Source organism: Protopterus annectens, chromosome 12.part0 (assembly GCF_019279795.1).
Source record: "Protopterus annectens isolate FY-2018-M chromosome 12.part0, PAN1.0, whole genome shotgun sequence".
NCBI classification, from domain to species: domain Eukaryota; kingdom Metazoa; phylum Chordata; order Ceratodontiformes; family Protopteridae; genus Protopterus; species Protopterus annectens.
Genome location: NC_056746.1, coordinates 1,155,486,410 through 1,155,510,878, shown reverse-complemented (window position 1 = coordinate 1,155,510,878; position 24,469 = coordinate 1,155,486,410). Strand labels below are relative to the sequence as shown.

General features: G+C 42.7%; 1 protein-coding gene across 3 annotated transcripts in view; it reads right to left on the bottom strand.

Annotated features, from left to right (window-relative positions):
* The window catches only part of SOGA1 (suppressor of glucose, autophagy associated 1), a 972,945-nt gene that overhangs the window by 85,990 nt on the left and 862,486 nt on the right, over positions 1-24,469 (bottom strand). For all 3 annotated transcript variants that reach the window (XM_044090186.1, XM_044090184.1, XM_044090185.1), the window contains exons 10-11: positions 17,533-17,700; positions 9,537-9,788 (exon numbers count right to left, since the gene is read on the bottom strand). In XM_044090186.1, the coding sequence (XP_043946121.1) occupies positions 9,537-9,788; positions 17,533-17,700 (420 nt within the window). The remainder of the gene's footprint in view (positions 1-9,536; positions 9,789-17,532; positions 17,701-24,469) is intronic.

Genomic DNA, 24,469 nt, shown 5'->3' with positions numbered 1-24,469 from the left:
CTTGTCTCAGGGGCATCAGCATGTGTATTTGTTGTTGTAACACTGTGATCCTTTCTTGTGGTAAGAATGCTCGCATTCAAATGGTGTCTAAATCTGCTCCTATAAAGGTGACATGCTGTGAGGGCAATAAGGCAGATTTTTCCCAATTTACTGTTATGCCCAACTGGTGACATAGATTGATGGTAGCGTCCCTGGTTTGAACTAGTTGATGCCTGGTGGGGGCAGTAAGGAGCCAGTCCAGGTACAGAAACACCTGGAATCCCTGACGTCTCAAGTGAGCCGTCACCACCGCCATTCATTTGGTGAACACCCCGGGGGCTGTGGTGAGACGAAAGGGCAGGGCTCGAAACTGGAAATGACTGGCTCCCAGCCAGAAGCGTAGGTGACTCCTGGATGTTCTGTCCATTTTGACATGGTAGTAAGCATCCCTGAGGTCGATGGAGCACATACATACCTCCTCTCCCAACAATGGGAGAATTGATTGTAGTGTGACCATACGGAACTTGGACTTGTGTACGTGATTGTTGAGTTGACTGAGATGGGTCTCAGGTCCCCTGTTCTTTTCGGCACCGAAAAGAATCTTGAGTAAGTCCCTAATCTGATTTGGTCTGAAGGGACACGTTGGATGGCTCCTTTTTCTAGCAGCTGCGAGACCTCTGAGGCTGCTTGACCCCTTTTGACTGGGTAGAATGTCTGGGATTTTTCTGATTGGCGGGGGTACTGAAGAGAATGGAATGAGGTAACCTCCGGAAATTATCCATAATACCCATCGGTCCTGGGTAATGCTCTACCCGGGCTTCCGGGTAAAAGGAAATTTGACCCCGACTGGCTCCGGATAAGCGCAGTCGGGCACACCCTCATGAACGAGAGTATGGAGAGCCACGGAAGGAGTCGCGGTCTCCCGAATTGCGGGGGCCCCCTCTGCCTCTGGGGCAACGTCTCCCTGAATAACCCCCTCTCCCCTGTCTCTGGAGGGGGGTTCACAGTGTGTGGCAGGAAAAAACCTCTGTGATTTCTTGAACTACATTCCCCCCCGCTGGGCCATGGGACAAGGCCTAGAAGGAAGGGAAAAATGGACCCCTACAGCAGACAGGGTCTTTCCCTCTTGCTTGCACCTGGTGAGGGTGTATTTCCCTTTGGTCCCAAACAAGGAGGAACCATCAAAGGGGGCGTCAGTGAAAAAAGACATGAAGGCCCCTGCAAAGTGACACAGGCGCAGCCAGGCTTGCCTTCTAAGGGAGACCCCTGAGCTTGCTGCCCTACTCGCTCTCTCGGCTGCATACGAAATGAGCAACATGGATGAGTTAGCAATGGAGTTGAGGGTAGAGACCTGGGCGTTATCCGTCTGAGCCACCGCCTCAGGTATGTTACCCGCAAGAGTATCTCCTAAATCTTTGAGGAGATCTCTCTGGAGCCGAGTGAAGTGAGACAGATAATTCAGCGACTGTAGAGTGAAGGTTGCTAAAGATTGCGTACGCTTCCCGTACCGATCCATGGTCCTAGACTCCTTGTTAGGAGGATGGACGGATGAAGAAAACTCTGCTACTTCTTTCTGGGTGGCTGCTGCCACCACCATGGCATCTGCAGGGACTCCTTTAGACAAACTCTTTTCCCCGGGGGGGGGGGGGGGCGAAAGGAATTTGTTGGGATGCCTGGGCACGGCCTCCACAGAATCGGGGTTTTCCCACACTCTTCGACAAATGAGATCAAGAAGTTCGTCGGCAGAGGGTTGAGCACCAAAAGCCTTAAGGAATACTGACTCCTCCTTGGAAGGAGTTTTGGAAGGCCAGTCACCTCTTAGTTTCAGTATCTCCAGGATATCGGCGAAGGAAACATCATCAGAGGATGACTTGGGGGACCCTTTCGATTCCTCGAGGTCAGTATCTGAGGTGAAAGACTCATCCTGGGAGTCTATGTGCTTCCTCTTGCACAATTTCTTTCTAGAAATCTCCTCAGGCACAAACTCTGGGAGACCCTCAGAAAGTTGGGGACCGCTCGTGGGGGTATCCTTAGGGCCTGGCGCTCTACTGTCCATGGATAGGTGAGTATCAGAGGATCTTGCCGGGGTGGTGGGGGATGGAATGTCCGACCTGGGTGATGTAGCTGATGACCTGGCCAGCGTGCTCCGCATGGCCTCAAAGGCCAGTTTCCCTGATTCAGAGGACCGGCCGGCCTCCGAGGCCGATGCACAGAGTGGGAGACTTGGAACCAACAGATGTCCCAAAGTATCCTCCTCGGGCCCGACCGAAGAGACCCGAGTCCCAAACTCTGTGGACGGAATTGACATAGTCGGAGCCGAGGTCGGCACCGATAGACCCCAAGGGGGTATCAGAGCCGGCGTAGGAACATCACTCGGACTCGGAGCGGAGCATACCGGCTCCGGCGGCAAGGATGTGCTCGGAGGAGGAATCATCGAAACGGTCATAGGAACTGGCTCCGAGAGCAGAGTGGGTCGGAGCCGAGAACAATTTAGCCAACACCGGCGACTGCAGGAGCCTCTGCACCACCCTATCAACATCCAAATCAGAAAGCCTGGAGGATTTGGAGGAGAGCAATGGAGATTGGGATCTCTTGTCAGGTGAACCATGCATCACACTGGGCGACCGGCTCCAAATGGGTTCAAGAATGATAGGAGCTGACGCCGATTCAGTTAACACTGATACCTCCTTCGGCCACGAGGACAGTGGAGCAGAGGAAGTAGTGTCCAGGTACAGTAATCTTCTCTGGAGGCTCCGAAGAGACAGATGGAACTGGAGACCTTTACTTTGCCTTGGAAGCTTTGGATTTTGACTGAGAACTGGAAGCAGAGTCTATAGCTTCCTCAAACGACGGTTTTAGAAGTCCCTTCAATATTAAATTATTTTTCCTCTCCTGGAGCATCCTAGGACTGAACGCGTGGCAAAAGCTACACGACTCCTGTAAATGGATGGCTCCAAGGCAGTAAACACATTGGCAGTAAACACACACAGAGTGTCCCATCCATGATGGACATCTTATATCCACACTTGGAACATTTTTTAAAGCCAGAAGGCTTATGCTCCTTCTGATCTTTAGACATCTTATAACTAGCACTAAGCGAAACCACCTAGACACAAATCACAAAAAAGGGCGGGAACAACACACAAAGTAGATACACCAGAAAAACTCTGCACAATCTAAGAACCTCTAACTGAAATGGTTCTTCTAAGGGGACACACAGACAAAACACAATCACACTAATAGTTTATCTAACAGAGGGGAGGACTAGGTCCTCTAACTAAAATGGGCCTAGCCCACTGGAACAGTTAGGGATACCAAAAAACACAACTACCACACTCAAACACAGCAACAAGAAATAGCTATCAAAATAGCTTTTGGGTATGAAATATCAAATTTCTCTAACAGAAATAGCAAAAAAGAGGGTACTTAGCCACAGCCAAGCGAGACCACGTCCGAGCTACACAAGCGGCAAATGAGATGTGGGGATATGGAGCAGTGCACCATGGGATACCCATTTAGCCCAGCCAATGAGAGACTTTGAGCTAGTAAAATCGGCTGAGTCGGAGCAGATATTCAGCTCCGAAGCCACGGGTAAGAATGTAGGCAAAATAGGACTACATAACATTGAAGGTTATATTTTGCATATGTATCAAAGAGGAAGTGTGAGCATAATCCTATAGAGAGCCAAATTTGGCTTACCAGAAATACAGAGGGACTTTGGTTCACAATGAGTATAAAAATAATGTATGGCCTGCTATCATACAATCAGATCTGATATTTCCTTTAAGAGTGTACTGCAACCAATCCATTAAGAACCAAGTAGATTTTTTTATACATATATTGAAGGAGTTTAATGCAACTAAACTTTGTAAACGAGAATCCAAATGACTGTTGGGAAAAGAATATATACAACACTCACACACACATTATATATACATATGTTCACACACACACACACACACACACACACACACACACACACACACACACACACACACACACACACACCTCTTCCAAAAAAAATTGTTCAGCAACAATCTGATACAGGCAGTGCATTACTAAGGAGACCAACCAGAAGTAGACTGCTGTTTCACCTTAAACAGGCCTTTTCAACATTAACACTGTTTAAATAAGCCTGTTCTTATTATGTAACTAGTCACATGGTAAATATACTCAAAATATCCTTGATTATAAAATGAAACTTAAAACAAACCTCCATAGGCTGCTTAGAATGTCACAGAAATAAATACTTGTGTAGTTAAACATTTGGTTCACTGACCTATACAGTTAAAAACAATCAGTAGGCAGTGTAATTTATTATAATGTTACAACAGCTTTGTTAACTTTAAATTCTTCAAATAACTTTTTACTCGTACATTAAAATTCTATATATATGTATTTTTTTATGCCACTGTTGAATATCTAATTGCAACATGTATATCCATCACTGTTCTATACTGCTTTCTAAAGTTCAACTCAAGTAAATGCAATTTAATTCTTGGACTACTGTACAAAGGATTATGATCGGTCACTTATCCTAACTAATGTGTCTGAGACATGGATGCCAAGAAACTCGAAGATCGAGAGGTGAATTACTTGGCATCCATGTTGAGAACACAAATTAGTTAGGATTGGAGACCTAATCACAATTATTTGTAGTGCTTTGAGCTTTTATGTCCTCCATCTACTTAAGTAAAAAAAAGAAAAAAAAAATGCTAAGTGTTTTACCAACTTTTAAAACTGTAAAGCACATAGCAAGCACCGTTAGGAAGACAGTGTAATACAGTCCCTTCTGTTTACTCACCCTCCCACGCCTCTCAGCTGTCTAGCTTTTCACAGAATGCCCAGATTTTTTTCATATATATTTGGTTTGTTCTTCATAAAGTCAATGGTTTTCAGATAAACTACCGAGACTTGAAGACAATAAATAATGACAAACATTATATTTTTTTTAAGACTTCCTATCCCTTAGAAAATGCAGGCAGACACACACAGACACACACACACTGATTGTGGTAACTTTTAAGTTTATTAGAGGAAGTCGGAAGATGTTCCTGATGGACAGCAAGCAGAACCAAGTATTTTACTCTGCTGCTGTTTTTTACTGTTCAGTACAGGCAGATTTTACTGCTGAGCGCTAGACCCAACCTTAACTTTAGCAGGGGGTGCTTAACATTTTTTAACGCTAGATCTGGCAACTGATTTGTCTTTTTTCGAATTTCGGAGGGTAATCGATGTGTTCCATGCACTACAACCAGATTACTTGAATTATGTAAATTTATTTAATCCAAGTTATTTTGTGGCTCACAAACTGACTATTCATCATCTTTACTTGGGAGTTCAAAATCTTATTTTTTGTGTTTTGGTTAAACATTTTGCAGGTACTATCTTGTCAATAACGATAAAAGTGTAAATAGCCTCAGGATGTTATAGCATATCTCTGCAGAGAGCACGTAATTTCCTCTTACAGTATGTCTTTAATGTGGAGCAAAATTCGGTTTCCACAAACGGGATGTTCATCCCAAACAAGGTTTACTAGCAAACCACACTGTAAAATCAACTGACAGTTACAAGAGAACGTTCTAATTTCATATGTGCATGACGTATTAGCTGATGTGAAATATTTAGTATTACATATTTACTACAATGTACAGCTACCACAAGTGAAACAACCCTTACTTGTATCCTTATGTTGTCCTTCAAAATGCCAGTTCATTTTAAGCCCTGGGGGAAAAAAGTTAACAAAACTTCTTCCTTTTTTGTATGCCACTATAGAATTATTTGTTATTACTTCACCAAAAAATAATCATTTTAAAAAAGGGACCAATATCTATTCCAACATTCCTTGATTTTAAATCCAGTACCATAAGTGCTAATAAATCTAATTACACGCTGTTTAAAGCAGACAGCACATCACCAAGAATCTGAAACATAACATTTTACTACACTGCTATAATGCATCATCACTGGTTGTTTAGTGATGCATTGTAGAGACTTGACTGTGTGTATGGAGAATGACATTCAAGAGTTTTTCTAGATGATGAAGGGGTGGGAGGATAGTGGACTGAAGATTTGTATTACATGAAGTAAAGTAAGTGGTTTAGAGTAGAAGAGACAGAAGGGAAAAAAATGACAAGAACGGCTGGGGCAGAAGAAAGAATGTCAGTGGATGTGGACAGAAATATGGTGGATATGAAAAGAATATTCTGTATCGCTGCATAATTCATATAATATAACTTGAAAAAATACACATAGCCCAATACTGTTTTAAGAAACTGAAGAGCAGGTGACTGGTCTTAAATCTGCATGTATAGATCAAATATTATCCCCCCAAAAGATTTAGTATTCTGTATAAAGATTTATTTCTCAGGTTAGGATGTCAATCTAACTTATTTAGTTGTTTACAATGATGATAATTAAACAAAGACAGCACTACGGTTCGGTCTGAACAGGTCAGCCTTTGATAATGCTTCTAAACCTGTATCTGTAAAGTCAGTACATACTAATAAGAATTATTTACCCAACAGACACTGAATATCTACAACACCATCTGGCAAACAGACATTGGGGAAGGAATAACTTGTGTAACTGTTTGAACAGATGAAGCTGAAGACCAGGAATGTGCAGAATTTAACTCAATGCATCTCCTCTTGTGCATTAAAGTTATACAAACGGATACAGTTATCAGTATTACTTACCAAGAGTTCTAACACATATAAACAATGTGTGAGGCATGAAAGCTGGATACCCATTTAAAGTTTAGATTTAGACAGATGTCGACAAACTTGCTACTTGACTTAAGAGTATGATGAAAGGCACTACAGCTTCTAAAATGGTGATTCTAATTAGACCTTGGGTTTTTAACAGAGCTATTTGTATGGAGCTCGAATAGCCCTGTTTGTTAGACTGGCTTACGACATAGTATAAAATAATACCACTCATGTTTATTGTACACTATTTCATTAAACAGGATGGCCACCTGAACTGTCCTACACAAATGGCAAAGGAATGGACCGTATCACCCTTGTAATTTGCTGGTGAGACATATGTGGAGAAAGTGATGTTCTGGATAAAGCAAGGACAGGCCAGCTATGCAATTAGCAAAGATGTCACAAAAATTGTAGTGAGAAGGAAGGTAGTGTATGACTTGAGACATGCACGAGGTATGTATATCAAAAAATATTTTCAGGACTGAATAAAAGTAAAGCCAATTTCAGTATGAAGAGCACAAGTGAGAGAGCTGTACTCTAGAGAAAATAAATGCGAGAATATAAAGTATAATGAGGGAGTTATGTGACAGAGAAGTGTGAGCTGGGAATGCAGTTTGCCGAGTTCAGTCATACATTGTTGAAGTCAATAGAATGGACAAGTTTTCCGTTTGCTGACTGACAGTTTTTGGGAGAAAGGCTAGGGAGCACTGCAGCTAAAGGGGGATGGTTAATAAAGGAAAGTATAATAGATTGGGGTAAAAATTAAGTTAGAGGTGTTATGAAAGAAAAGTACAGCAGGTGTAATATGACATAGTAAAGAGATTAGTAAAACTGTGGTCATATTTAGATTAAGAGAGAATAAAGCTGAAGCCAGCTTTCACCATATGAAGGTTGGCCTGCATGTAAAAAATCATACTACTACTGCATGAATTGAGCACTCTATGTAATGTTGAAGTTGAAAGATAACTCAACAGAATGCACATGTATAATGCATAAAAATAACAAGAAATACTACTATGTCTACCTATATCATCACCATTGCCTGTAGAAAATTGCAGATTTTATCAAAAAGTACAGAAAAATGTTTGTCAAAAATTTGGGAAAATTGATGGCTTTGGTACACAATCCCACTACTGTCTTAACAGTCTGTTACATTATGTGCTGCAACGTACATTAATCATACAGGTTAAAAGACAGATGTGCTTCCATGTGTTGATGTAGTCAATTTAGTTTCCTTAAAAGCAGTGAAGGATGACTTCTGCACATTTCCTCCAAAGCCCCTAAACACCAAAGCAGTGGAAAGTTCAAGTATTAAGCATTCATTTGGGCACCCCTACTTTAACAGATTACAGTGGAAGCCTAATTACATGTGCCTGTTTTGCAGAAAAATTAATTTATAAAAGAACTTGTGATCTGGGGTCCACTCTCCCACAATACATTTAGAATTACAAAGCAATTCTGAAACCAACAAACACAAAATGCTAAAAACTGTGATAAGGGCAAAACATACATGAAAACCTAGTAAAGATGTTAATGTGTGTTCATTTACATTAGTAGGAATGTATTTAAGCAATTTCAATTTGAATGGAATCCCCGAATTAAGCTCATTGGAATATATGCAATATCTTAAACAAGACACTCATTTAAATTTACATTTAGAGTAGACCATTAATAGCAGACATGGCTCTCAACTTCTTAGCACATAAAATATGGATAAAGGCAAAAATAATGGGGACCAAAGCCTCAAAAGTATGGACAAATTTTAAATATTGTTCTTATAAACTTAGAAAGTTGCTAGAATAAAAGGTATTGTGTCACCATGCATTTTATGAAGGATATGAAGGCTGAAACTCAAATATCTGTCATTATTTAGGGAATTCAATCCTCACTGATTTGCCACAAAATTCCAGAAAACCACAAATTTATGAGGAACAGACCAAAAACATCAGGCAAATGTCTGGACATTCTGCGAAAATCTGGAGAGTTGAGCGGTATGATAGCAGAGAAGCTCAGCCATACAAGAAAAAAATAATATTTGTAGTTACTGCCTAACCAATGAGAATGGGTACATTACACCTCCTACCCACTTTTCTTTGTTACTGAAAAGTTCTCTGACTACCTGTTATAACTCAAAATTCATGTGATTAAGCTCTAACACAGCCTAAAGTCCTAGAATAAACCACTTGAAAAATGAATTATGCAACATTCGCATTTCTATACAACAGCAGTATTTTTCCTGATACCGTTACTACTTTCAACCAGGAAAGTATCTGCCTTTTCTCCCCATTAACTCCATCATTTTGTTAAACCATTACTATCCTTTGACAGATGTAGTTGCTTATGTAAACAGTTTATATACGGTTGTTAAAAACAATGTGATAAATCATTAAAAAAATTGCAGACGTTATGTGGACAAGAAAAATGCAGAAACTGCACAAAAAAAAAAAGTTGCAGATGCAATCTGTGGGTGCAGTTTTCCAGTAGCCCTGGTCATTGCTTAAAATGTGAATATTTAATAAAGTTGTTTAAAAAAAAATCACAATACTGTGCTGTTTACTGATATGTCCCCATCAGTTGACTAGAAGGATGGGAAGCAAAAAGTTTTATGTTAACTGTCTGAAAGTAGTAAAACTACAGTATCAAGAAGAATGCTGCCGCTGTACAGAAATATGAATGCGGCACAATTCATTTGTAGCATCACGGCTTGTTTATGGCAAATGTAAACAGTGTAAATAATGCCTGAAATCTATAATAGGAGAAATAAAGATCCTGTTAAAAAAATGAAATTGACACAACATACACTTCTGTTTTCTCAAACTGGGGATTGATAGAAAAAGTAAAGCTGACCTGAACATTTTTAAGCTGCAGCTCATTTATTTGCCTTTCCAGCTGTTTTTGCTCATTCTGGAAACGCTGCAGCAAGTCCAGTTTCTCCTGGTGCCAGTTCTTCTCACTAATTTGCAGTTGCTTGGTGATGTCCATGACGGCACTGTAAGATTCAGCCAAAAGTTGCTGTTGCCCCTCTCGCTCAAGTTTAAGAGCAGATTTTAACTCCGAAGATATCCTTTCAAAAACTTGCTTTCCAGTCTTTGATTCCAGCTGTAGGAACAGAATACCAGTCAGGGTTAGACATTCCTGACCTGAACTGCAGATTTTGTATTTAACGAAATGTTCAAAACCTGTTAAATTACTGAATGTATACTTTCATTTTTCTGATCTAAGTAGATATTTCATTAAGAGACAACTATACCCTAAAATTATTTCCTTTTCCCAGAGTGCATTTTTCAACCAAAAAAAATTACCCTTACACTATCTCGAATAAAAAGCAGGACTTGTGAGGAAATACCCATCTATGGTATGTCTATGGTAATTGCCTTCCTTTTTAAGACATCTGTCTTCTTGGCGCTTATCTCAACAATTGAATATTAAGCTTCTGCCACAGAAAAACTTGCATATTAAGTTATTTGTAGCTTTTTGTTCTTTCCCACTCAGATTCATACGTTGTTACTAGGCTAACAACCTGGGAGAGGGGGCCTTTCTAAGCCTAGCCAAGTTTTCCTGAAATAATGAAGATGTCCTGTATTCAAACAGGAGACAGAGGGGAAAGCATTTAAAACCTACCTCTGTCGATAAGGGACATGGGTGTCAGGCCTGGTGTAAATTTCTTATTCCCCATCCACTGGTCTAGGTTGTGCTTAAAGTGGGTAATAGACAAACTCAGCTTCACATGGATGGGAAGCCTGTTCCATAGTAGGGGCAGTCTGTGACACAGGTCTGTCTCTCCAGCATGTTCTGTTTAGGTCCTTAGACCTTGTATTTCTGGTAGTATTTGACGATTATGCAGGAGATTCACAAGTGTGGGGATTTGCAGATGCCTTGTAAGCCAGGCATAGATCATGCTGCAGCAATCTATAGGAGACAGAGTAGAAGAAAAGGGCTTTAAGGTGCTCTGTGTAAGGCAGGTTTGTTATACCTTGCATTCTTTTTGTAAAGAACCTCTGAGGTTGCTCTAGTTGCTGTATAAGCCTGGTCACGTACATACCGAAGGAAGCACTGTACTCTGATTGGACTGATAAGGGCAGCGTACAGTGGGATAATGACCTCTTTGGACCTAGATACCATGCCTTTACTTATAAGTTGTGTAACATAAAAAGGGTTTCTTCATCACTGTTGCCATGTGGTGGTCGCAGGTAAGGCTACTGTCTAGATGTGTACCCAGATCCCTGACCACTGGGTCGACTCCTGGGGGCATACTATCAAAGTAATTAGCCTGAATGGTTGACTTCCCAAAGGGTACATTTATGCATTTCTTAGCATTGAGTTTAAGACCATGTCTTTGGCACCATTTGTTAGTTAAGAGATCGGCCTTCTTGAATAATGCTAGTGTCTGCAGGGAAGTCTATGATAAACCCAAGCTTTCAATCACCTGCAAACATAGTCAGCCATAAACCTTCAGAATTTGCTTCCATTTCAGGGAAATAAATTCCAAAAAGGAGTGGGCTCAGTACCAAGCCCTGTGGGACTCTGCTGCTGACTGGCCTCTTGGTGGAGGTGGCCTCATATTTTGACCTCCTGGGTCCCATTAGTGATCCAGTTGGCTATCAAGTGGGTGATAAAAAGGGTTTATACCTAATTTAGTGCGCTTGTCTACAAGACTAATATGGGTCAAACCTTTTGGTTGTCTAGGAATTCACAGGTTTTTATGGTGCATTGTTATTTACGTTTGTCATCTTTCCTTCCCCTGAGATCACAAACATATCTTTCTCCTTTGGACCTCAAGGAACTTTTAATTTGCAGACTCTTAGTGAAGAAATCTTATAACAGTCAAAGAAACCGACTTATTTGAGAAGTGGGAGAATTCCAACTTTTTAAAACTCAAACTGAAACCGTGTTCTGCAGCAACAGAAAACAAAATTTATGTACTTACCATAATGAAGATGATCTGCATGATCCATATCCTTCTGCATCAATTTACAGGGCTAGCTGCTAAAGGCACTACTCCAAACAGCCTCAAGTTGGAAGAGTTAATGTGACCAGAGGGTCTACACTACAGAAGTCAGATGCTACCCCAAATGTGACATCCTCACAGTTGGGGATGGAGAAAGTCACCACTGTTATTTTCTCCTTTCCATGTCACACCAAGAGGGAGAGGTGCAGCCTACCAAGTGGTGAAAATGTTCATCTCTACTCCAATCTCAATTCCAGAGGGATTAGAAAAGCACAAACTCCAAATCCACTGTTCCAGGACAGGAGAGGTCTGGACGAGCAGTTCAGAAATTCTACAATCTCTTCCACTTTACTGGGAATGTGAATCTCTAGCAGTTTGATAGCCTTATCCCTGCCTTCTACAATATAAGCAACACTTCAACGCAAAAGGGGTACTGCCTTGCTCCCCCTTGCTTATATGAGTGCTACAGGACAAACTATTTACTGAGAAAATGACAGGCCAGAAAGGCAGCTTCGTCTCCAAGGTCCTCAAGCTTTCAAGCCCAAGACGACTGCTTGTAGTTCAAACTGACCTACTGCCCTTTTTTAGGAGGTCCACACACCCTGAATTTTACGGGAGTTTACAACTCATAACCATAAGTCAAACATTCACTCTGTGATGGATTCAGATGTAAAAAGGGATGGCCCACCAAAGGTCTGGTGAGGACCATCTGCCACTCCAGTCACAGAAAACTCACAATTCATTACAACGCTCACACCTTTGATTTTGAACATGGCATCAGGAAGATCATGGCTGCTATTAAACTCATAAGATGCAACAAGGCCCATGTCCAAATCCTGCACTGTGTCCTCACCAAGGGTATGAAGGCAACGGCTTCATGTGCACTCTCCAATGTCTAGCTCTATACCTATGAGGGTTATCCTCTGAGAGGGAACAACAGAAGCATATACCCAGTTTATCAACACCACCACCAGACTGCAGCCAAGGGATGACCTATCACAGACATACTTGCAGGGAGGGCCTGGATGGGGTTAGCTAGTCATCCAGGTAGGAGAATGAATAACTTTCTACTGCAAGGCTTTAGTTACCATGGTCAAGACCCTGGGACAGATTTTTAGCACTGAAAAAAGGCCAAACTGAAACAAATACTACTGGAACTGATGCCTGCCAACATCAAAAAGAAGGAATCTCCAAAGCAGGCTCCTTACACTGTTCTAACAATAGGTAATTCATCATGTCCGTTTTAGTTTTGAAGCATGCAGTGCCATGCCCAAAGCTTCAATAACAAAGTGCACTGGGGCAGAGGAAGTTATGTGTATTGTGCTTGGGGTACAGTACATACTTATGTAACTACAACTTACTGTGTGCTAAACCTGTATGTGGCTGCAGTCAGACTTATGCTCCAAAATGTGTCTTAGGCAATATTCCCTAGGCACCGAGAGGGTCCACACACCACTAGTAAAGGCATTGCCCACTGCACATTGCATTTTTACAGCCATGGACATGCCTACACGGCATCCTGCTTCTGATGGCGGCCATACTGCCTGCTGGCTCTAGGTGCCTTGGAGGCCATGGACATTCTTTCCTCTCTGTGTACTTGTACTGAAGCTGTGGCCATGGCACTCTGTGCTTCTCTAAGCCCACAGTGAATTTGCAGCAGCCGTATGTCTCTGCTAATGAATTTCTCTTCAGCCACATGTCCCTAACCAAATGCACCTGTGGGGAAATGTCTTGCCATCTAACAGCCTGTGCCAAACCCTGGCTGGTTTAGATTACTAAAAATTTGCCAAGGAGTACATTGATGAATGACAAAGGTCTAATGATGCCCTTCCCCTAGGAAAACGGTTTAGACCTTCTCGTCTTCAGTCTCTGAAGTCTAATATTGATGTTAGGATGAACTCAACAAGCTAAAATATACTTCACAAATTCATGCTCCTCAATGATGCAATATGGTCGGAAGAGCTCATGCTCAGCTCCTTCCCTGAGGACTTCACCTTTGGAGAGAACCACAACTTGAAGAGTAAACACTTCCAGTGAGTGTCCAAGTTTTTTAACCTCACAAAAGGTACATGGATTTGATGGGCACTGAAGAGCCTAAAACCAACCCATCTCTCCTCTGTTGTAGGCAGAGGATGCCTTTCAGAATACATCCCTGGTGCCAAGATTCTCAGCTGTCTGCACGTACAAAACTCAACTTCATTTACAGACTAGAGGAAAAGGCTAATACTACAAAACCTAGTAAGAGACCCATTATCTCGCTTGGTTGGAGGGTTGACGACTGGCGCACATCAACAACACATTGCTGAACAACTGGGAAAACAGAATTTCTAATGATTTTGTCAGTTATATAAACCCAGGAATACATTAACTGCAAAGACCCCTATTTTGCAATTTCAACAGGACAATTTTAAGCATAAGGCAGAGATGGCAGATTCTCATGTGGACTCCGCTGAGAAATTCAAGATTTTAAAAATCATTTAGACAGCTCATAATTCAGATAAACATTGCATAAAATGTGAATAATGTCTCAGAAGTAGTTGACAATGCTGCTTTTATTGGAACAGTTTTAAGAAAGCATAAATGGCTCAGAATTCAGCCCCTTCCTGAGGATGTCATGAATCAAATTATAAATGCCCCCTCAACAAATACTGGTTGTTCAGTCTTCCTGTGTGAGAGATCATTAAAAAAATAGAGAAAAAATACAAAACAACAAATGACCATGCAAAATGGTGGAGCATTTTTTTTTTTTTATTCACCCATTCCCAAGTACAACAGAAACTATGTCACTAGGGAGGTAACTAGTGGATTTTTAGGGGGGGAGGGTGTTGGTTAGGATAATACTTTTCTTACTGACACCCTCTGTCCGTAAGGGACACGAGGGCAAGACTGGGGGTAAATTTACAATTTCCCATCCAATTGTCAAGGTCTCAACTGAATAGTGTCTGGGATGAACTCTGTTTAACATGGATGGAAAGCCTATTCTATTAGCACATGCATCCTTTGGGACACATCTGTCTCTCCAGCATGTTCTGTTTATGCTACAAGAGAAGTTCATATCCCTGGATCCAATATTTCTGGTGCAGTTTGTTTTGCACATCTGCAACAGATCCATCAGATCTGGGTTTGAGGAAGCTCTGTTAGCCAGGTAAAAATCCCATCTCAGCAGCCTGCAGGAGAGTGAATATGGAGACGGAGCCTTTAGGTGATTAATGTAGGACATGATATTCTTGTCCAAATTTACCTAGTGAGAAACCTTTGCGCCTGGTTACATACATGCCAAAGTCAGCACTGTACTCAATGACAGGTCTGATAAGGGCCGAGTAGAGTGGCACTATAACTTCCTTGGACCAGGATGCCACACCCTTATCTATAAGCTGGCTGACATAGGATAATTTTCGTACTTTATTAGCTACATATTTTTCAAAGGACAGTTCCCACATCACTCAGTACTGGATCAACACTTTGGGGTGTTTTATCAATGGAGTAATTAACTTGGGTTGATGGTTTCCCAAAGGGCATTATAATGCATTTTTGGCACAGAGTTTTAGGCCATGGCTCTGACACTAGTCATTTATCTGTGTTAAATCTTCCTGTAAGATTTTGTGGTCTTGGGGGGGGGGGGGGGGGGGAGTCTGTTATAGCTCCCAATTTATAGTCCTCTGCGAACTTGGTGAGCCAGAGGCATTGGAAGTTAGCCTCGACTTCCAAGATGTGGATGCCAAACGGGATTGGGCCCAGCACAGTGTCCTTGGGGTACTCATCTGGAGATCAGTCTCTTGGTGGAGGTGGTCTCACCCAATCCTGACTTCTTGGGTCTTGTCTGTGAGCCAGCTGGCAATCCAGCAAGTTATGTAGGAATTTATGCCTTGCTCAGAGAGCTTGTCAACAATACCCGAGTGGGGTATTGTATTGAATTCCTTGGCCTGGTCAAGATACGCAGTTATGCACTGTTTTGCTCTCGTCCATTACCTTGGTGGCACACTCAAAGAAGTCTATTAGTTTAAGTAGGTACAACCTTCACTTAATGCAAAACTGGGATGGGATCAGTGTCTGTAGGTTGCCAATGTCCTTGTTTATTATAATTTGTTCCATGCCTTTGTATATTAGGCTTGTTAGAATGATGGGTCTCCTATGTTGGTGAGTGGGGGATCTATGCATCATACAATGGAATCCCCAATGACAACAGCATTAGGCAATGTACAGGATTGCCTTATGGGCTTTGCTCTTAGGGGACCACTGGATACAGACTTGTGTAGGACGTTTGGTGTGTTTTAGTGATTACTGAAGAGCAGTGTTGCAATTAGGCAACTCTGGTGGTTTTCAAAATTTGGGAAGGCTTCTTTTAAGTGTATCAGCATAAGACAATCTGTGTGTGGTGACTAGTATGTGTGAGGGGAAACAGTGTGGGTAATTCTTGACACCCTTGCTTGCATGCCAGGATTTGGTCTCCAAGAAAGTTGTGTATTTACATCTCTCACATACTGCATTACTTTAACAGTTAACTAGTTGTCCAAGAACATGAGACAATTGCTACATTGCCTTAGGGTGCCCAAATTTACCAAGCTGGCCAGAGACATTGGGAAATTGCATATCCATGCTGTCCAGTCCTGTAATAGGGTGGGCTGTTTAGGATTCAGGACTGGGTTTTAGCAGGGGTCTCCTAGGGCAGTTTCAGTGGTTAATGGCAAGATGTTATTTATATAGTGCAAGGATATGGTAGTGCTATTCTAAACACAAAACAGTTTCTAGGATTAAGGGCAAGATGTTGTTAAAACACCTGAAAAGCACTCCAGAGCTCTATGTAAGTGAGCACAGGGCCTCAAGCTCTCTAGATGTGGTCATTTTGAAAAGTATAAAATGTTTGAAGGTTAAGATCCATTTTTTTTACCTTATCACATATGTTTCTTACTGATGCCATTTCATCTTTTTAGATACAGAAAGTCTGAGTTTTCATAATTGGACCCACATACAAGTGAACCAAGATGAATACACATGAAAAAATGTCAGCCATGTAAATCTGTACGAGATTTGGCAGTTCTCATCGATTTGATTAACACTCCATTCTGATTTATGGTTCATAAACTTCATCTTCTGGAAAAATATGAACTATATTCACACACTCAAAGGAAAATGCCTCTGCATGCCATTCCTAAGTATCCAGGGTAGCACATTAACAGTTTTTGCTAAGATGTTAATTAAAAGTGGGGTGTAAAGCTTTCCTGCTAGCAGACAGGGATAGTTCCTTATTTATATTTGGCAACTTGTGTTTAATCAAGCAACCTAGGTATCGGAGGGTAGGGAGTGGAATCAAGTGATACCCACCTGTTTTTTTCTATGAAGAGAGTCTCCCTCCCCCCGGCCTGCCTCCACCTCCAAGCTAGTGGCCAGGGGCTGTGGCTTAGGCAGTCTTATGTCAAAGGAGAGTGTAGGAAGATCATCACTGCATGTCCTGTGTGGGAGTGGGACAAATGCTATGTCAAAGTGTTGTACCAGATCCCCTCTCAGTCCAGTCCCCCTGGCCATATAGCAATATGTTTTCCATCTGTATGGTGGGGTCCTGGTCATCTGTCACAGTGAGGGGAGAAAGGGGCAATTATACTGCAAAATTAAGATTATGAAGGTACAGCAGATGACAGGAAAAACACAAAAAAGATAAGTGAAAAAAATATGTTCTTGTGTGTCTTCCTGGGACATCTTACCAGAATGAATCTATTATCCCTAAACCTGAAGTCATTAAATTGCTCTGTTACCCTTCATAACCAAAGCATTTTATTATGGTATTCTGTTTTTCTTACATATACAGGCAAATTTGTACACCAGTACAAATTAACATAAATATACTTGCTTATTTGAGTTTTGAATGCCTCATTCTCAAGGCTGTGCATACTTAATTACCTGTGCAAGAAGGCACTTCATCTCAAGTTTATCCATCTCCCAGGCTGATTTGGCTTTAGCAAACTGTTGCTGGAGCTCTTTCATTCCCCTCCTTTCATCAGTGAACTCTTTACAGAGCTCCTTTAGGATCAGCTTCATTTCAGCCAGGTTCTGAGTGTACCCAGTCATCTGCAAGGTAAAGACCACCGATTATTTCAGTGAGAGTTACTCAAAAACAATTCTGCTTAGCTCTAATTTATGTCATCACCTACACAACCTCTAGAAAAACAACCAAGATACTGTCCACTACGATAACTTGACAAATAATACGTGTAACTGCACTGACAGTTAATGGTACGGTCAAATCCTAGCTCACCTAGATGAGCAATCAAAAAGTACAGTTGTGTACACTTACCACTGTTGCAGTCATCACACTTGGGTTGATTCCCAAAGCGGAGGAAGGGTGGAGGCAGTCAAGTAATAGTAGGGCTGGCTAGCAGGCCATGTAAGACTGTTGTGGCAAATCCAGCTCTGGATTTAGAAAAGTTGTGTACACTTACCATAGCTGTAGATGTTAGAGTGTATTCACTGTTACAGTCATCACATTAGGGTTATCTGCCTGCAGGCAGCCCTCAGCCGGCCAGAATACCAGAGTCTTCGGATTTCTGCGCCGAATGCTGTCGCTTCTTCCCTGACGTCAGATTGTCAGGGGTATAAAACATGCAGCCAATGCCATTACATCAGTTTTTCTTGCCCCAGATGTCAGGTGCCCCTACAATAGGGAGCAATTATATGGTATGGTACACCCCCATCAAAAAGCAAACACACAAGAAAAAATATATACCAACAAGAAGGAAAGCCAGAGCCAAGAGAAGTCAGGGGGCTGGAGGGAGGGTAACCAAGACTGCAACAGTGAATACACTCAAACATCTACATTTATGGTAAGTGTACACAACTGTACTATGCTCTTCGTGTTTCACTGTTGCAGTCATCACATTTGGGTTGATTCCCAAAGCTAAGGAAGGGAGGAGGAAGTTAAAGAAATTAGGGCCAGCTATTAAGCCCTGCAAGACTGCAGTGGCAAATCCAGCTCTGGATTTAGAAAAGCTAGGCATGTGGTAATGCTTGGTGAAGGTATGTACAGCGCTCCAGGTAGCAGCTTCTAGGATGTCCCTGGTAGGGATTCCTCTGAGAAATGCAGCAGAGGTAGATGCAGCCCTGGTGGAATGTGATCTTATCCTCTGAGGGGTAGGTTTTTCCATGGTGCTTTTAGCAGAAATGAATGCAATGGGCTATCCATTTGGAAATGGTTTGCTTTGAAATGGCCTTCACCTCTGCCCCTGCAGCAAAGCCAACTAGCAGCTGTTCAGATTTTCTGAGAGGCTTGGTCCTGTCCAAACAGAATCTAAGTTGTCTGTGCACATCCAGAGAGTGCAGTATTTGTTTTGTTGATTAAGGAAAAAGGTAAGCAAATGAATGGACTGATTTAGGGCCACACTAGACACCACCTTGGGCATAAAGGAAGGATTAGTCCCGAGGGAAACCCTGTCCGCATAGAAGATAATGAAGGGTTCCACTGCCATGAGGGCCAGTAATTCAGACACTCTTCTTGCTGAAGTGATGGCTAGAAGGAAGGCTGTTTTCCAAGAAAGGAATTTCAACTCTGCTGTTGCAGCTGGCTCAAATGGTGGGGGAGTGAGCTTTTCCAATATAAAGTTAAGGTCCCAGGCTGGAGTGGGAGCTCTCCTGGGGGGGGGGTCTTAAATGTTGGCCCCTCTAAGGAATTGTCTTGGCAAGGGGTGAGAGAAGAGGGGTGGCTCAGTATTATAATGTGCTGAAATGGCAGAGGCATGAATTTTAACTGACGAGAAGGATAGGCCCTTGTGGAGCATTTCTGTTAAGTACTCTAGAATATGAGGTAAGCTGGGCACTGTTGTGCCCATCCTTTGAGTCTGGCTCCAGGAACAGTATCTTTTCCACTTTTCAGCATAGGATTTTCTAGTACAAGGCCTCCTTGCCTCCAGAATGACATCCAGCACCTGCTTACTGAGGGATGTTGGAGGAGAGCTCAAGGAATTAGCTAGGCTGCAAGGTTCAGGGCTTGAAGCTGAGGGTGCAGAATCTGGCCCGCCTGCTGGGACAGCAGTGAAGGGGTCTGAGGCAGGTGCCATGATTGTAGCAGTGTCATACTGCACAAGAGGGGGTACCAGTGCTAACGTGGCCAGTCTGGTGCAATTAGTATTGTCCTTGGCTTGTCCAGTATGATCTTTAGTAGAACCTTCAAGAGGAGAGGCAGAGGGGGAAACGCATAAACCGAGAGGCCTTCCCAGGTAAAGGACAGGGCATCCACTTTCCAAGCTTGACTGTGGGGAGTTCTTGTGCAGAATTTGTTCAACTGGTAGTTATGAGGGGAGGCAAACAGGTCTACCTCTGGAGTCCCCCATTTGTTCCTCAAGAAGTTGAATGTTTTGGGTTCTAGTTTTCATTCGTGTGGGTCCATGAGATTCCTGTTTAAGTCGTCTGCCAGTGAAGTTAGCTTTCCTGGCAGGAATTGTGCTTGTAGGTGTACTTGGTAACTCAAGGCTGTGTTCCACAGAGTCATAGCTAGTCTGCAGAGAGGGCACGAGTGGGTTCCCCCCTGCTTGTTTATGTACCACATAACTGTGGTGTTGTCTGTCTTTACCAATAGTTGATCTGGAAGAATACAGTCTTTGAAAGCTGTCAGAGCATTCTGTACAGCTAACATTTCTTTTTGATTCATATGCAGGTGCATCTGTCTCTGGTTCCATTTGCCCTGAATGCACTTCCCTGCCATGTGAGCCCCCCCCATGCATAGTCTGATGCATCTGTTAGTGTTTGGGCAGCAGGGGTAGAGTGAAAGGAGCCCCTTGTTGTGGTAGCAGGCCTCTGCCCAGCAAAGGAACTCTGTCTTTATACAAGGAATGATAGAAATCATTGTTTCCAGGTCCTGAGAATGTTGATACCATAGGCTTTTTATATACCATTAGAGAGTTTCCTCATATGGAGTCTTGCATATGAAATTAGTAGAATGCAAGAGGCCATGAACCCCAGGGCTTGCAGGATTTCCCTTGCAGATAGCTGGGGTTTTATAGTTTGAAGTAGGTTGTCAAATAAACTTGTTTCTCAGGAGTGAGGAATGTCATCTGAGTTGTGTTCAAGCTTGCTCCCAGGAATACAATCTGTTGGCAGGGTACTAGGTGAGATTTTTTTCGTTGATGGTGTACCCCAGTGAGGTTAGAAGTCTCTTTACGAATGCCAGGTGTTGTAATAGCAAGTCCTGGCTTTCTGCCTGAATCAGACAATCGTCAAAGCATAGGTAAATTTGAATATTTCTCTGCCTGCAAAATGCAATGGCTGGAGCTAGACACTTTGTTAATATCCTGGGTGCAGTAGATAAGCCAAAGGGAAGTGCAGAGAACTGAAAATGCATGGAGCCTGCCCTGAAACATAGGTATTGTCTGCAGGATCCTGTTATTGGGATGTGCAGGCAAGCTTCCTTTAAGTCTAGGGTTGCCAGCCAGGCATCCTTGGCTAGCATAGGAAGAAGCTGTTGAAGAGTTAACATTTTGAATTTTGGAACCACCAGAAAGGTGTTGATAATAGAGAGGCCCAGGATAACACGCCAGGAGTTGTCTTTTCTGGGTAACAGAAAACGTCTTGAATAAAAACCTTGTCCCCTTTGTTCTTCTGGAACAGGTTGAATAGCCCTGATACTGAGAAGAGAGAACTTGCTGTTGGGCCTCCGTCCATTGATTTGGGGGGCAGCGCTGGCCAACCATTTGGGGTTGGTAGTGTGTGGAAGTGGAATCTGTATCCTTGGGAAACTATGTTCAAAACCCATTTGTCCTGGGTAATGAGTTCCCAGTTGTTTGCATGCAGGGCAAGCTTTCCTCCTAAGGGAGCAGGTAGTTGAGCAGGGCTTGGAAGGGTTAAGGCCAAGTCATTGTGCCATTTTTCCATGGGGGGGTGGCTTACTACTACCTGCTTTGGAAGTGGGAGCCCCCCACTGCTTAGATCTGTGCATAGCCTGAGACTGTAGCCTATGTGGTCTGCTGTTCCTGGGTTTGGACTGAGGCCTGGAAGGGACTGGAAAATACCAGTTCTTTGAAGGCCAATGCCTACTGAATCTGGGAGGCTGTACTTGTAGGAAATCTTTAACAGTTTGCATAGATTTAGCTTTTTCCTCCATCCTTTTGAGGATTTCTTCTGCTTTGTTGCCAAAAAGGCAGTCTTGGTTTAAGGGAGCGGCTGTACTTGTAGGAAATCTTTAACAGTTTGCATAGATTTAGCTTTTTCCTCCATCCTTTTGAGGATTTCTTCTGCTTTGTTGCCAAAAAGGCAGTCTTGGTTTAAGGGAGCATCCAGTAATTTAGCTTCAACATGATCTGGCAAGTTTTGGTCCTTAAGCCAAGCATGCCTTCCAAGTATAGACCCAGTGACAGCAGCCCTGCAAGATGCTTCTAAAGCATCAAAACCACATTGCAAAGTATGTTTACCAACGTGTTCTGCAGAATGCATTATTAAATCTTACAATTCTTTGTGTTTTAAGTAGTACCATAATATGCTGCTAATTTAACATATGAAATTTGCAATTTAAAGCCTTAATGGCCAAAGTAGCAGAAGTGTATACCTTCTTACCCCATCTGTCTAAGGCTCTAGAATCTCTATCAGGAGGGGTAGGATTTTTGGCAGCAGTAGCCTTAATGCCTTTTGGTCCTTGAGAAATGGTCTCTGGATGCGCAGGAGGATTCTTGAAGAGGAACTTGTGAGAGTCAGGCACTCTGTAGTACCCGTCAGGTTTTCTGGGAGCTGGAGGAAAAGTGTCTGGGGTAAGGCTAGATTTCAAGAAGGCATTATCTACAATGTCCACAACAGGAGGGATAGCTAAAGGCCTGTGTTGAGGCAGAAGTAAGAATTCTCCAAGTCTCTTTTTGGACTCAGAGTAATCCTGGCTTTCCCAGCGGAAATGCTCCAAGAATATGCAAGGTTTCACCGAAAGAAAAGTCTTCGGGAGGGGAAGCAGAGGGAATGGAATCATCTGTATCGGAATCCTCATAAGTAGATAGGGGCAAATCCTGGTAATCAGAAGGAGCAGAAATATCAAATTCCTGATCACAAGAATCAGAAAGAAAATCAGTTCTAGGTCTCTTGTGTGTGTGTGGGTGGGGGGGGGGGGTGGCTTCCCCTTAAGGTAATAAGGTCATCAGCCATTCTAAGCATTTGTTTTTGAGAAATATGGGCCTGAGCCTGCAGTTTGGCAGTCGGTTTTCTAGGCGTAGTGCGAGTTTTTGGCTTGAGTAATTCAGAACTTCTGGATGGAAATGATCGCATCGGTTTAATATGAATGTCTATAGGCCTGAATACACCCTCAGAAGCCAGTGCCTGTACAGCGGCTCCGGACCCATCCAATGTAGAGACATCCGCAGGTTCCACAGTCAAAGAAGCATCTCGCGGCATACCAGACTCCGAATGGGTCTCAGTAGAGGCCTGCGAATCTGAAGTAGCGAGTATCAGGGGCTGCAAAAGCGCTTCACTGAGTACCAGCGGACTGTCCACTAGCTTAACGGAAGCGTCGTCTGCCGTTTTGGACCTATGCAGTCTGTCTCTGTCTTTATCCTTACGTTTTTTTGGAAGATCGCTAGTCGGATCGCTTAAAGCCATTTTGGATTATGTAGATCACGTATGAAAGTAACTGGCTGCAAAAATGGCCCGACGATGATAGTTCGGGCTTTGAACAAGGCACAAAACCAACAGCCAGGGCCGTTGGTCTGGACCTAAACAGGGGATGCAGTAAGAGTGAAAATCTCTATGAGGTATTTGCTTTCCACAGTAAGACGATTGTTAACTTTTACTGACATCGGTTGGAGCAAGAAAAAGGATCCCAAACAGGGTACTTATCTTTTTTGAAGACTTCAGGTCTGAAATTTGTAAACGAAAATTTGAAACATGAAGAACATGTGTTAATGCTTGGTGAAGGTGTGTACAGAAAGTACAGTTGTGTACACTTACCATAAATGTAGATGTTAAGAGTGTATTCACTGTTGCAGTCATCACATTTGGGTTATCTGTCTCAGGTAGCCCTCAGCGGTCCTGAATACCAGAGTCTTCGGATTTCTGCGTCTGATGCTGTCGCTTCTTCTATGACATCAGGTCTTCAGGGGTATAAAACATGCAGCCGACGCCATTACATCAGTTTTTCTTGCCCCAAGTGTCAGGTGCCCCCACAATAGGAAGCAATTATATGGTATGGAACACCCCAGCAAAAAGCAAATACATAGGATACAATATATACCAAACAAGGAGAAAAGTTAAAAGTCAAGAGAAGTCAGGGGGCTGGAGGGAGGGTAACCAGGACTGCAACAGTGAATACACTCAAACATCTACATTTGTGGTAAATATACACAACTGTACTATGGTCTTCGTGTTTCACTGTTGCAGTCATCACATTTGGGTTGATTTCCAAAGTTAAGTAAGGGTAGAGGTAATTAAAGAGCATTAGGGCTAGCAATAAGGCCCTGTAAGACTGCTGTGGCAAATCCAGCTCTGGATTTAGAAAAGATAGGTAGGTGGTAATGCTTGGGGAAGGTATGTACAGAGCTCCATGTTGCAGCTTCCAGGATGTCCCTGGTAGGGACTCCTCTGAGAAATGCAGTAAAGGTAGATGCAGCCCTGGTGGAATATGTTCTTATCCCCTGTGGGGTAGGTTTTCCATGGTGTTTTTGGTAGAAATGGATGCAGTGTGCTATCCATTTGGAAATGGTTTGCTTTGAAATGGCCTTCCCCTCTGCCCCTGCAGCAAAGCTAAAGTATAGTTGTGTACCTACCATAAATGTAGAAGTTAGAGTGTATTCACTGTTGCAGTCATTACACTTGGGTTATCCTGCTGGCAGGCTACCCGCAGTCGGCCTAAATTTCAAAGTCCTAGTCCGGCATCGGT